General features: G+C 35.0%; 1 protein-coding gene across 1 annotated transcript; it reads left to right on the top strand.

Annotated features, from left to right (window-relative positions):
- The first annotated feature begins 6,349 nt into the window (after positions 1–6,349).
- On the top strand, positions 6,350–12,805 carry LOC120343436 (carboxypeptidase A2-like). Its single transcript, XM_078110721.1, has 9 exons — positions 6,350–6,421; positions 7,256–7,354; positions 9,523–9,633; positions 10,188–10,290; positions 10,962–11,026; positions 11,421–11,558; positions 11,800–11,884; positions 12,159–12,267; positions 12,362–12,805. The coding sequence occupies exons 1-9, from the start codon at positions 6,350–6,352 to the stop codon at positions 12,438–12,440; spliced, it is 861 nt and encodes a 286-aa protein (XP_077966847.1). The 3' UTR covers positions 12,441–12,805.
- The last annotated feature ends 2,838 nt before the right edge of the window (positions 12,806–15,643 follow it).

Below are 15,643 nucleotides of genomic sequence, written 5' to 3'. Positions count from 1 at the left end.
ATAATCATTTTCAGTTGAATTCTCACTATTGTAAAATCTCTCAAGCAACGTAACTTCCAAATTTCTTTCTTTTAAAAACCTCATTATCAAAAGAAGAGACAAAATTGACATTTTTGGTCGATGATGGTGAAAAAATTTCAAAACCTTTTAGGAAATTTAAAAGCTATCTGCATATGGACTTCATCTTTTGTTGATTCAAAGGCCTCTAAGTAACAAAAAGGTCATTAAACTGGTGATTAGTTGAGTATGCTTACATGAAACAAAAAAAATAAGACGTAAATAAAATCGTGAAACACAGGTGCAATATTATTGCAGGTGCAGTATTATTTACAACTTTTGTAGTGGTAAACCATTTAAATGTTAACAGTTTTAGTGAATTTATATTGTTCGTAGCAGCGTTATCACCCAAATTTTGAGTATTTCCCTACTTCTGGAATTCTCTGGGATAGGTGAACTTTTCTGAAAATTAATGCCTCATGGGTCAAATCTCTCAATCGAGTAAGGCGGGTGTCTCTGATTTGCGCAAGTCCACTCACTACGTTGGCAATGTCGGCTTGGTCGGTAATGTCCACTCTGTAGCTGATGTCAAAAAATGCCGCCAGAGATAAGAGATTAGGGAAATTTAACCTTGCTTAATACAACACCATACTTCTGATGAGAGCATGTTGGTCCAATAAATACAAGAGGGCCTATTTTCTTGATAGAAATCAATGTCATGCTTTAAAAACCACCTCCGTTAGCTCCGCCAGTTTTTCAGCATTCAATAGTATTATGTTCCTTGGGAGAAGATCTGATTGGCCACGTCACACATGATGTATTATGCAGCCCGCCACAAAATGAAAAGCAACCCAACATTTCTAGACTCTGCTTTAAGTCACAACAATGAAACAGTTTTGGTGATGTCTAATAGCGGATTGGGACTACAGTGTGCAGCCTGTTTGCGAAAGAAAAGGTAACATCAAATATTGGAGGGAAGTGCGGATTGCGGCTCACCTGTTTGCTTTATTCGAATCTTTTGCTAATTAAAATTATCAATTTGTTATTGCTATTTGGTATAACAAGCTGATGTTGGTCATAGCGCTATTGTCAATTGTACAAATATATTTGCATTTATTTTTGTCATAAAAAGCCTATGTTTGTTTGCATGGCCATTACAGCATATGTTGATCAGATCACCAGAATTTAGTACAAACAAATATTTTTTGCGAATCAAATACTGTATACAAAGATATCGCCGTGTATCGATTTCATGATATCATTCAAGAATTATATGAATATGGCAGTAAAGCGTCTTTGATATCTGTTTATCCAATATTTAACGGTCCTGATGGATGCAGGGATTTGCCACATAAATGCATGTGATGAGAAAGTTATTACTCTCAGCTACAGTCCAATCGTTGTTTTAGTCATATCAGGTCAGGTTCAGAAAAATTTCAGCATCGTGAGGTCATTTATGAAATAATCGGAACTGCGATTTCTGCAAGAGAACGGGGTTGGGGAATTACTTCATAACATTCAAATGACCCAAAACAGGGACGTCAGACAATAGGACATAGCGGACCTCAGTTGTTCAAAATGTTGCAGAACCTTGACCAATGGGTTCGATTTGCGAAAAGTGCCACGGCTGGTCAACAATGACCATTCCGTTTAAGAGAGTACATCGCATACAACAGTAAAATGCTATTAATTGGTGGACTGCGATCGCTATGAAAACAAGAGAGCTAGCTTATCGTTTGTCGAGGAACGAACATTGCTGCTGATCCTAATCCCTTGCACTACTTTCGAATGATCAGAACAAGTTTCAATTGAAAGTTTTAAAAATCACAAATAATTTTAGGCATATGTTTATATATTATTCGATAAACAAAAAAAACTTCTCATTCCTCACGGTACTCACTATAAGTTCTGTAAATAATCATTGGCAAGGTATTTGACAGACTTCCAATAACAGCAGAAATATTGAACTGAGCGCTGAGCACTTTTGAGGTGAATTATTGTTTTCATTGGATCACGCCAACTTTTTGATTTGAAGCAATTCATAGTGCTGTCCAAATTAGTAAAATAACAAGCACAAATATCATTTCTGAGCTTTTGATCATTTTATAGGTTGAGTGAAGCTCACGAGAGTTTCTTTGGGTACCTGTATAGTCTATCCCAGTAGAAAAAGATTTTACAAAATCCATAAATCGTTACGTATAGCATGTAAAAGTTGTATACGTCACAACAGAAGCTGCTCTATGAACTATTCAGATTGAAAATTGCTAATTTCAAAGCAATTGACCCAGTCATTAAATAGAAAAGGGATTTTTTCCATAACAATAAGAAAAAGAATCATGAAAACAATATAACACCAAAACGATCTATAGGTCCAGTTCCAATAAAGAATAGTCAAAAGTTAGGGATATTCATCGTCGGGAACTCGTGATATTTGTTTTTGCATCGTATTATTTACCATCTGCCATCTGTTCCCTTACTTTATTACAATTATTATGAAAATGTAATTTGCGAAAACGACTAGTGAAAGAACACCTGCTTTCTACTTACGTGTAGCCTAAATTTATCTCATGATAAGAAATAATTTCTTCCTTTTTGTATTACTATGATATCTTATAGTAACTGACCAATGATGAAATAGATATGACCTGGAGCATTCGAAGATTCGGTGAATAGCGAATTCTGCCAAGTCATTTGCGGCTAAGCAAGTTGAGAGTTAATTTACACATATACCTTTCCAGGCAGTTAGCCATTGAGGTAATACTGTTACCAAGCATTGGAAGATTCAAAGTTAGATATAAGAATCTACCCATAATTTTGATACTAATTATCGTATCAACCAATTTTTCAAGCTGTAGCTACTAAACAAAACCTATGATTTGGGCACCAAGTCAGCCTTCGATTTGCGCGGAAAAATGAAAATATGTTAAATCACAATATTCATAATTTCACAACATTCATAAATGAAAATGCTTTTAGAAAATCACTTTTTGAAAGTTATTGAATAAAATAAAACAAATAATGTAAAAACGAAAATGAGACAAATCACCTATACTGTATATAATCATATTGAATTGATGACAGATGATGCAAGACGATAAATTTATACAAAACGGTAAAAAATTAATTAGTTATTTTGAAAATAAAGACATGGCAATTGCAGACATATTTGATAAAAACCAAATTGCTGAAAATATTAATCCGAATTTAATTTTTTCACAAATTTAATATGGTAAGTAACTATTTTAATCGTACATATTTACATACAGTGTTAACTGTTCGATTAATCATATTGTATCCCGTATTAAATGAAGTTTTGGAATTTTATAAGTGTGTTCTGATAATTCATTACTGACGTAAGCATTTCCGCGGGCAAAACAAGAACTGAGCTACAGCAGTGTGATATTTAATGGATACACATAAATGTTTAAAATAGAATCATCTGCAGAGTAGGGGGTGACGTGTTCAATTTTAAAACAAGCAAAAAGTTGTATAAAAAAAGACGGCGGAGTCCCGTTAATGCCATAAACCTCCAGCAACTTGTTAAAGCAACTTAAACAAGAAGATGAAAATTGCAATTTTGATCTGCGCTCTCGTGAGTGTTGCATTGGCAAAAGTAGATTACACTGGGTAAGTCAATGTTTCCAAAAAGGTTCTGTACTTTTCTGGAGTAAAAATTATTATTTTATTCTATTGTTTTATACCTCATTTTGACTGTTAGCAATAAGTGGTTTACAATTAATTCAAGGACTTTTGCGTTATTTCATAATACTCGAGGCCGAAGTGTTGTACACTGCCATTTTCATCAAAAAGTCATATATACTCGAGTCAGTTAATAAAACTACGTTAGATTTTGATCTGAGTTCCCGTTTCTGGACAAAAAATAGAGATATGCGTAATCAATCCTCATTGGAGAGATATTCATGTGAAACCAGTGGAGTTTTTCATTTCGAGTACACACAGGACAGCCAAAGTCCATGTATTTTGCATACTTATCAAAACATAATAAATATAGTTATAATTGTAAAATTTTAGCGCGGTCCCTATCAAAACGTTCATAAAACCTTCACAAATTTGATATATATATATCTTCTATTAACAATATGTGAGCATTCAACCATAGCGTTTTGCTGACTTTGTACAATTTTTATTTTTACGTTATCCCATCGACAAGAATAAATCTCCTCTGAACTGATTAATATAAATTAGAATACGAAACATTTTTTATTGCGTATGAAACAAATTCAAATCAATGAATGCCAAATTGGCCGCTCAATTTTGTCAATTATAACAATACCTGCGAGTATCCGATTGCTAGGCCGATCTGTTTATTGTCCATACACATATCTTTGCTTTCAGATAGTTTAAAACATCATAGTTTCAACATCTTGACTTGAAAAGTTCGAATCGGGATTCAAAAATATTATTGGCATCGTAAACGTTTACATTCGCATTGTACCACTCCATAATTGCTGATGTATCAATTGTGTTTTTTTTTTACAGTCATCAAGTTTACCGTGCATTTCCAAATAGACTTCAACATGAAATAATCAGAAGTTTTGGAGAATCTGTTAATGTCAGTATTAGTTTGAATAAAAAAAAACAATATTTCGATTGATCTTCCTGTTTTTTTTTTTTTTACATATGGTAACATACAAATCCCTTCAAAACTCCTGCCTATTGTAGTGTAAGTGTGAATCCTGTACAAGTTAATAAAAAACCTGTGATGGTTTTATTTTACAGTCTCATACCCTATATGTCAAAATTAATATATTGTAAATTCAGGTCATGGCTGGGTTTTCAATCACGATTACATTTTCTTCAGTATTTCACTATAAAGGAAGCATTTGAGCAGAAAGTTTGCGTGTATCAATTCAAGTCCAAATAAGCGAAATCGGGTTTCATATATTCCACTAAGAAATGGACGTATTTTTCTATTTCAGTTCGACGTCTGGTCCGATTATCGCGGAGAAGGAGATTTTATTGACTTCAGAGTTTCGCCAGATTGGAAGCCAAAAATTGACGTCTTACTCGCAAGAAACAGGTCAGTTGTTTAGGCAGTAGTTACGGGTGTATTCTGCATTACATCACTGTAGAGATCATCCTGGTAATGAGATCAGTCAATGTTTTTAAATACCGAGCAATCATGTATACTTGATCTTTAGTAGTAATATACAATTTTCTTTTTATGTAATCTCGCCTTTTTGAATGTGTGGCCTAAGTTTTGGAAGATTTATATCAACCATCAGAATAGCAATGCACTGCTCGATCTGTTAATATGTTCCGCTTGTCTTCGGCTGTTTGAACACACACCAGTCTTGCGGCAAAATGTCTTGTTGTAAGGAAGTATTTGGCGATATACCACCTATAGCCCTTAAAATTGAAGTCAATAGGGCACAGGCTCTTACGATACGCATCGTTTCTGTAGATCACTGATACAATTTTGAGGCGATTATTAGAAATGAATTTTTGTTTAAAGAATCCCACACGAGGTTTTCGTGGAAGATCTTGAAGTGTCATTTGCAAATCGGGTAGATCTGAATGCACCAAGACTTGGACCTGCAGATCCGCAATTTTATGAGAAATACCATTCTTTTTCTGAGGTAAATCAACGATGCCGATTCTTTTTCTGCGCAGAAATTCTGTATAAAAAAATGAACTCTTCCAAATATTTTCTCAAATTTGGGTAAAATAAAAAGAAGTTGATTTTTTGTAAAGCGACTTTTCAAAATCTGAGGGGCTTGATTTTTTATCTGGGAAACTCAATATGAAGTTCAGGTATTCCGGCAATATCCAGTATGTAATCTCAAGCATTTACTCAGAAGTATAGAGAGAGCAGGGCTACTCAACTGGCCGGCCGCGGTCCGAATCCGGACCTTTCGACCATTTAATTTGGACCGCGTCTGCTTGTTTGTTTTGGCAGCGTAAGCATCGTTAGGTACTTTCAGGCGATTTTGATACAATTTAAATACACAGCTATATAGTTTGTCGTACTGGTACCAATATGCGACATTTGTGTTTATATTTGCGAGCCATTATTTAACGTTTCGTTTATGTAATGGAAAAATATTCTGTAATGTCCGGGCCCCAGTAATTTTGAAGTTTTCTGAACGGATCTTCGGTTAAAATAGTTGAGTAGCTATGGTATAGACTATAGAGTATTATTCGATAGTGCGTGGGATACAACACAAAACAATACGAAGTTCAACAAGATTGTCTGTATACGTTTGTTGAACCCGTTGTTCATCAACTCTTTCTTATATTTAAAATGAATACATACATTTCGCATTTCCACGTCATATTATGTTATCACAATTGCTCATAGATATCCAACTGGATTGATGAGTTTGTATCTATGAACTCTGCCCTGGTAGGAGTTACCAACATTGGGAAAAGCTATGAAGGAAGAGATATACGTTCAGTAAAGGTATGTGAATACATGGAATTCATTTTTTATTCAAAATTTATTCTACAACTGCATGTCATATCAATACCGAAAGCACTTTTCTACAAACAACTTGCTTGCGTAAAAATAAATAACATATATATTATATTTATATGAATATATCTCAATATCAATCAACACGTTAAGATTTCATTGGAGCATCACGAATTGAACTCTGTTTCTATGATTTTCACGTTATCGGTAAATGATTTCGTAACTGCAAAAAAAAGGTATTCTCGATACCCTCCCGATAATTTGGAGTTTTCAATAAGAGAAATGGGGGCTCCCGAAGTATGCGAACCAAGATGGCGGACATCGGAATGTAATATGTGTACTAGGTGAGGGTTAGGCCATAATTTTAGGTATAAATACTACGGGAGGCTCTTGGCTAGTCTTCGAACTGATAATAGGACGAAAATTGGAAAAAAATTATCGCCTAACCCTAACCTGTTACCCATGTTACGTTCCGATGTCCGCCATCTTGGTTCGCATACTTCGGGAGCACCGAGAAATGTGCATGTGAACAATGGACCTTTGCAACCAAAAAATATATATACTTTGAACTTGCAAAATTTGCGATGCTTAGTTTGGATTAAAAGTCCTTCTGGAAGTTGGCGCTCACAACGAAGTTAACAAGTTTTACAAACAATATTACCATTCATAACATTTCCCTACCTGTCATTTGAATGTACTATCAGATAAAACAGTTTATAACGACTTTGTCGAGACTGAATGTTGAAGTAACTAAAAAAATCGATGCCCGGGAAAACATCCATATGCCAACACCTTCAGTAACAGTGATAACGTTACATTCAGGTTAGCACTGGAGCTGGTCGCCCAGCATTTGTCATAAATTGTGGATTGCACTCACGTGAATGGGTTACTCCGGCAACATGCATGTATGTAGCAAATCAAGTAAGTTTCCATTAATATTTTCAGAGTGAAATCAACATTACTGTGCTCGATGTACCTACGGCGAATGCTAATACTTATTATTCTAATAAAATTCCACGCAAAAAAGTTATCACACGATGTTCCGCTGAATTCCGCCATTTCATTTATTTGATTTGCCTGTCGTACTATGCTTACCCTACTATGTTATGGAATAGATGTGTCTACTTTGCATTGATATAATTGTATCCTTGAATTTATTGTAGCCCCAGCGGCATATATTCCTAATAGGAGAGTATTTCAATATGTATCTAAGACGAGAGAAAAGTCGATAAGACAGCTTGATGATATGGCGTACCATAGCCTCTCTTTTGGTTACCAGTTAATATTGGGTATCGAGATAGTGAGACAGTTATTAGTTTCAGATGCACGGACTGGATGATGGAGGAAGTCGTGGTAGTTTTCATATCTTCGAACATGTATAGAGAGGTTTCGGGTGATACCTGAGAACAAAAATACTAACGAAAATATATTTTAACCGGACCAATAATTGAGATACGTGACAAACTCAAATTATTGGAAACTAAGTGGACCTATTTGTTGCTAGAAAGATATTACATTTATTTGTTTCTAAATATTCTGTGAGATCTGATATTCCATATAAATGAGCTGTATAAATTTTTATGATGAGATCGCTATTTTCCACGTTTTATGACATCGTGACGGCTGGGAACGGTAGTCAACTGTGACAGATTGAATACCAGTAATATAGGGTTTTCGATTTCGTGCTCATATTTTTGAGCATTGCTCTCTTGTTTCAACCCTTCTGTTCACATATGCCAATACATTGGGACATCTGTCATACTTGGTCATAACGTGACAATAATATGTTATTTTACGTTTATGTTGTGAAGTATTCCCGTACAACTAAAATCCTTTTGAGCACTCAACTATGATACATGCTTGATCCGATTGTTCGTAATCACGGTGAAGCATCATGTTTTTTTCGTATATTTTCTATTTTACTACAAGGTGAATTTTATTTGTATAAGTATTTCAAAGCTTAGAAATAAACAAAGAATCTGTTGTTATTTGAACGCGAAGTATCTTGAACGCGCGAGCAACCGTTCTCCGGAATATAATAAACAAACAAAAATACAGCTCGAGCAAAACAAGCGATCAAATACTCTTCGATAAAACGAATACGCTCCACTTCAGAAACTCAGTTATTCTTTGTTTGGAAGGTGACGTAAAGCTTGTTCAAAAGAGTACCCACTCTCTCATTTTTCCACCACGTGTTCGTCACAACGCTAAGAGTGAGAAAACTTTTCCCCTCTATCACAGCCATGGCGTACTGGGAATACTGTTAGTAAAAAGCGACGTAAATACGGTTTTCAACGGAATATTGGGGACGTTTCTTGCAAGTTTGATTAACTAGTTATGACGGTGACCTAGGCTTACCATACGTCCCGCTTTAGGCGGGACAGTCCCGATTTTAGCGTCTTGTCCCGCCGTCCCGACAAGTCAGCCAAATGTCCCGCTTTGGCGTTCAGCCATTCAGCTTAATACACGTACATGTTCTCGTTACTGTTGTTTCTGTGTAGCGCAACGCTCGCTTACTTACTGAAAGTGAATGCGTTTGTTTCTTTGTTTCCCGGTAACATTGTTAGCTAACGTATCGCATGTAAAACCAATACTAATTTGTCAAAATTTGAATTATCCCTACGAATTATTTGTAATTCGTTAACGTCAATTTCCTTCTATGTTTCGAACTGAACTCGATATTTGGACAGAGGATATGCGAATGAACTCTCGATGACAATATGGTCAATAAAGACAACCGGGATGGCTTTAAATGTAGGCCTATGTAATAAATTGGGAACTGTAAAGTTACAAAATAAGAGCTACGGGGTCGTTGTCTTCGAAGGCGTCGCGCTTTGAAGCCAGAAAAATATGGTAACCCTACGGAGACCGTACATTTGAACCCAAGTGTATATTCGCGGGTTCAATCTATATGCGGGTGCTAAACCCATGGGTTAGAATTAGTATGGGTTCAAATATCCGTAAAACAACAAAAATTTTCATAGGTGCAATCCGTTTGGATTTCGTGTTCATATATTTGAGCATCTGAGCTTTCGTTTTACTTAATGGTTAATCCATCCCTGGTAACATGATTTTTGATTCCCTCACAGTTGACATCGTGGTATGGCATTGACGATGCAGTCACAGACGTGCTGAATAAAGTTGACATCTATTTCATTCCTGTCTCTAATCCTGATGGTTATGAATATACATGGACTACAGTAAGTTGAATAATTTCCGTGATTTACGAAATATTACATGCATTTATATATAAGAATTAAATCAATTCTATCCGCCCATATCATTTGCAATCTAGATTCTAGATCTAATTACATTTGCCCCCGCGTGAATTCCTAGTGTCGCAGATAAGTTTTTGCTACTGTGGTTTTTAGATCAGAAGACTCAAGATTCCTGATTGGCTGTTTATTAGTACGGCGACTCCACACCCAAAACATAAAAAGCAGCAGACATGACCAAAAAGCAGCCGGCCGGCAGCCCAGCGCCCTAAAATAGGAGCGAGATATATATATTTACTTTCGCACGTGTAATGAGTGGTTGGAGTCTTTTAATGCAAATTCGGATGTTACGACAATACTCAGACCCGACAAAACAGCATTGAATAAGGAATAAGCATATAAACATAAAAAATATACAGTCTACACAACATGACCACCGTGACACTAATAAGAATGTGAATGCCACATGCCGGGAAATATACTTTTATAGTAATGTATTAAGCCTGGAATTCGACTCAATATGTGATATTTTTTACCAGGATAGAATGTGGAGGAAAACAAGATCTCCGGCGGCAAACAATGGTTGCCTCGCAGATTGCAACGGAGTTGATCCTAACAGAAACTGGGACAATCACTGGGACGGTTAGTCATAACATTAAAACATAAATCACGTTTGTTATTTAACTTTTTAACTATTTAATATTATATGTTATTTTATAACTATTATCTTGTATATATATAACGTCCAAATGCAGGAATTTGTTATGGTTTGCATAGCAGGATTATTGCCGGGCCTTTATACACTCTTCAAGTCAAGTCAGTTTACGATATCATGGCATACAATGTAGGTCTTTGTATTCACTTGTATATACTGTATGCCTTACACGATTAATAGATTTCTTTTCAAAACACTCAGTGATAATCATTTATTCAAATACGGAATTTTACATTACTCGATAGATAGCCGATATTAATTACGAACACTGCCGTAAACATATTGCGCAACATGGATTATATGGAAACATTTGATTTCCTAGGTAAATTCGAAACCTCATTTAAAATTGATAAATTTGTTCAATTTTGAGCATGTTACAGATTACGGTGCCAACAATGCAAATAGGTTTGAATAATGCTAAACCAAACAGGACTGATTATTGTTAATCCACATAACAAATCATTTTTATTCTTACTGTCATACTCCATCCGTCGGGAGAGCTGTTGAACCATGTGCTCATAAAGTGTAGTATGTGAAAGTACCTCATTGAAATATAACAAAACTATTGGTATTGATTACGTATTTTATTTCATATCAGCTCCTGGAGGATCCAGCACTAATTGTTGCAGTGACACATTTCGGGGACCAAAACCCTTCAGCGAGGTAAGTGCTTTAGAATAAAAATTGCAATTTTGCGAAGTATCTTGTCAGGTGCCATCGAAATCATAGATTGGAGATTTCTATTGCAAAACGTCTTATGCGTGTTGATCAAAACAGCTTCACGACTACACCAGTATAAATGTGAAAGTTACAATAAAAATATTTATTTCATTTATTTAAGACAGATGTCGGTAGATATCCGTTGGCAAGAGAATGAAACATTTTATTGCAACAATGTTACAGAAACATATACGACAAATTTCCAACGTGGGGTATTATTTTTTTAGACAGAACATTTATGACAGGAAAAATATTAATTGAAGTCAGAATACACTGAACACAAGTGAATTGATTCACTATATCAGAATAAAATTTTTCGCTCTCTAACTTTTTACAGGTCGAGGTCAACAGCCAAAAGGAATTTGTGATGGGCATTCCAAATGTTAGAGCTTACATTGATGTTCATGCTTACAGCCAATATTGGATGTATCCATATGGATGGTCGGAAACTCCAGCGAAGGACGCAGCTACACTGGTATGTAATCAATTGTTCTTGTGAACCTTTACCAGTCTTTTAAAACGGATCTGCCATTAAATCTCTCAAATATTTCGATCGTCACCACTGCTTGTCTCTAACTGGCCATCTGGTGAGTGCAACTCTTCAGTATCATACAATCTAGATTGGCCAACATCAATCTTTTCAAAAAATATTGAATAATAATTTCCCAATCCGCCAATTCTTAATTAGATAATAAAACCTAAACATTATTGTAAAGGCACAAGTTGGACAAGACAGCATAGATGCCATCCGAGCTGTTCACGGCAAAAGATATGAGACCGGATCTATCGCCGATGTTATTTGTGAGTTTTTGTTCATCAACTTCATATTGACCTTTTTATAGTATTTTATTGAATAAGATACTACTCATGTTGTGAATTGGACAAAAGTACCAAACGGCATTGGTTTATGTAATTCTGAGCTGAGAATAAATTTTATTTATTTTTCTAATTTCAGAGCCTTGATCGATAATATTTTGACGTTTTTTCACTGTTTTTGCAAAGTGTTTTCACGGTTACGCACTGTATAATTTATAAAATTCCTTGTATTCAAGATTCTAAACTTCTATTTTAACAGATGTGGCGACTGGAAGCAGTGCAGATTACTTCTATGACGCGGGAATCACATGCTCATTCGCAGCAGAACTTCGAGATCAAGGACGTTACGGATTTACCCTTCCAGAAGCGTAAGTTGTCGTGTTATCTTTTTAATATTGTTTTATTAGATTTATCGTCTTCTTATATCCCAATTTTAATATATATTCTTTAATTTCTTCACAGACAAATTGTACCGACTGGTGAAGAAGCGTTTGCAGGCCTGATGGTAATGGCACAAGCGGTTGCCGATGGAACGTGTTAAAAATCACTGATTCAATATTGTAACTCTTCGCTGGAATGTTTATTAATTTATAATTATTTTTAGCTTAAAATCAAGAATAGCTTACTTCGGGGAGAACTATATACCATATTGTTTGTTTATTTATTGCTTAAGCTGTTAGCATCGAAAAATTCTCCATAATATACCTTGGATCTGTATTTATGATGGCATTACATTAGGCAGAAATAAATGATTACTTATATCCTCTTCAAAAGATTCTTTGATGTCTTGATTTTGACTTACAATAAAACAAAATTTGAAATAATTTGGTGTTTAATAATAATAATGAATGCCTGCCTTCTGATGAAGTAATTTTTATCAGAATGATCTTATAACGATTAAAGACAATGTTTAAAATGTATTTGTTTGTAATCTGGGCATCTTTCAAAGCAAGTGGTTAAATCTTAAGATGTTGTTAGCAGTTGACGAAAGTTTTGCTTTAATGGACCATGCAAATTATTTAAAGCAAAAATGACAGACTAGAATTAGTAAGTTTAAAACACGTTAGGATTTTGGCGATATGACTTGATTTGCAATTGTAATTTAAATGACCGGGTAACAGATTTTGAGAGTTGGGTCGCACATTAAGACGATGCTGCAATTTGTTGTTGGACCTTTGTGTATGTGTATTCCAGCATTGCTCTATATTTTATTACACAAAAGAATATTTTTTTTGGAATATCTTTGAGAATGAATTTGTCATCAGAGTGTTATCTCAGTTCATTTTTCTATTATTGGGCCACTGAGACGATCACGTTCCGTCGATGTTTGATTAAGCCAAGTTAGAGTAGAATAGCATCTTCTAACATGTTCCAGAAGCCTCTAAAGAAATCTGACACATGCACAGGAAAAATGCCAATGACTTCTTTCATCAATCGCATACAGTATCATCAAGAAAGAAACAAAAAATAAAATTAGACAACATCTCTTCAAAAATAAAAAAATATTGTAGCCCAATAAAACAAGTTATTGAACAATGAATCTCCATGCACTAGTTGAAAGATGGCGAAAAAAAGCCAACATCATTTCCAGTCGACAAAACCGAGATGCCAAGAAATCTGATGGACTTGATACAGCAGCTAAAATGTTTATCAATTAAAATTTAAACGAGAATAATCAGTGTGGATATAATCATCTACGGACACATACTGGGAAAATACTGATAAAAAAGTGCTTCTCGGGCAGGGGTGGGCACGGTTTTTGGACCAGCGACCAAACATTTTGCCAATCTGGACTGGCGGGCCACATAAGTGAGACGTAAAAAGTTACATTTTATAAAAAATATTCTGTGTTGCAAAAGTGGAAAACAAAAAGCCTCGTGCCAAACTAAATTTAATCGCAATCTCAACAAATTACTCGAGATATTTTAGATAAAACATCATAATTTGGTTTTAGTCTGGTTGTGACAGCATCAGGCGGGCCAGATTGAATCACCAAACGGGCCGGATTTGGCGAGAGAGCCGTCTAGAGCCAGCAAAAATTTATATTCTGGGCAATTTTATTTTATATTCTCTATATTATTTTATATTCTCCATATTAAAAGCAACTCTATGCAATACTTTGTTTGACCTTCTCTTTGTAAGTCAATCTTTGACATGTAGTCACGAAACTTTTTTTGTTTACATAACCACGTTTACTGATATGGGTGAAAATGTTTGTGAACACATTAGTCAAAAGTTAGGGATATTTATTCATCGTCGAGAACTCGTGATATTTGTTTTTGTGTCGAAATATTTACATTTGCCATCTGTTCCCGTGCATTATCACAATTACGTATGAAAACGTAATTCATATAAACCACATGAGAACGAACACCTGCTTACATATTTATTCCTGCCTACGTAAAACCTAATTTTAGCCTATCATATAATAAGTTTGTAATTAATAATACCTAGATCTACGGAAGGGGTGGCAAACACGTCGATCGCGATTGACCGGTCGATTGCCACATCTCGATTAGTCGATTGCGTCTGGTGTTGAGTGAATTCAAGAGAATATCCCCCAAAATAGCCTTGAACCAGTTCCATGCAGCGCCTGTTGTGTTTTTTTAAAACAGGATGAATACAGTACCGTACATGCGTAAAATACGATATACAGCACATACAGTATTTGAGTCTGGGCGAGCCCGATAAATCATATTAATAAGTACTAAATGAAAGTTTTGCCAAGATTTTGAAATTAACTTTCCGAATATTCTGTGTCTTGACTGAGGAACGATCCTACGATTATTTCTGCAGTAAGCATTATTGTCTCACTCCAAGAATATTGTGATAAATGGTATTCGCAACGGTAGCAGTGGCATTAGAATGCGGAATTTTTTCTAATGCCAAGCGTCTGGTAACATTTATTTGAAAATATTTATTTTTTGCTGTTTTAATAATAAGATAATTAGCAAAGTTTTCTGAGGAACCTTTAACACTTACGACTAAAAATTAGTTAAGCTTCAGATCTAAATTGTATGATTCGAATAAATCTCCAATAAATAATGAAAATTTACTACTGGTATGATTACATAATCCAATTAACAAATTGAATGAAATAGAGAAAATGCAAATTTTTGTGGCGATTCCATAGAAATGTGCCCACAAAGCCTCCTTATTGGCAGCGGTGGATTTTTTTGTATGCGTGTGTGCGGTTATCTGCATATTCAGCGATTTTTAAGATTTTAGTCGGTCGAAAGCAGGTCGGCAAACTTGATCTAGGAAAATATTTATATTGATATCTATAGAAGATTAATAAGATTTAAATAGACATGACTTAGAACTAGAACGTGGGATAAGTGCGAAATTACGGCGAGTTTTGCCAAGCGATTAACGGTTTATGGTAAAAGTTGTGAATTCTGAATAAAAATGAGTCCGTTTCTAACAATACACATTAAGAAATATATAATGGATTGCATGAATACACAAATGAAAAAACTCTAACAAAAATGCGATAAAAGTGACGAATTGCTGATTAAAAATGAAAAAATCGACTTCAATTTATACACATGTTGATGGCTTTTATGGATCTGACTCCCATTCAAACAAAATCTTTAAAATAAAGGCAATGCAGCCACAGGATATAATTAATAAAGAAATTTATTAGCATATTCATTCTCATACTTCTTTCAAAAATATAACATGAAAAGAAATCATTTTAGTTGGAAATGTTTACGAAACTCGCGTCAGTACTAACTGTTTTTC

This window comes from Styela clava, chromosome 3 (genome assembly GCF_964204865.1).
Source record: "Styela clava chromosome 3, kaStyClav1.hap1.2, whole genome shotgun sequence".
NCBI classification, from domain to species: Eukaryota; Metazoa; Chordata; class Ascidiacea; order Stolidobranchia; family Styelidae; genus Styela; species Styela clava.
The sequence above is the reverse complement of the archived record's forward strand: the minus strand, read 5'-3'. Positions and strand labels throughout refer to the sequence as shown.

Coding starts and splice junctions, on each gene's coding strand:
- LOC120343436 (XM_078110721.1), top strand. CDS start 6,350: ATGAACTCTGCCCTGGTAGGAGTTACCAACATTGGGAAAAGCTATGAA. Junction 10,291..10,961: donor CTGGGACAATCACTGGGACG/GTTAGTCATAAC, acceptor ATTTCATATCAG/CTCCTGGAGGATCCAGCACT. Junction 11,027..11,420: donor GACCAAAACCCTTCAGCGAG/GTAAGTGCTTTA, acceptor AACTTTTTACAG/GTCGAGGTCAACAGCCAAAA.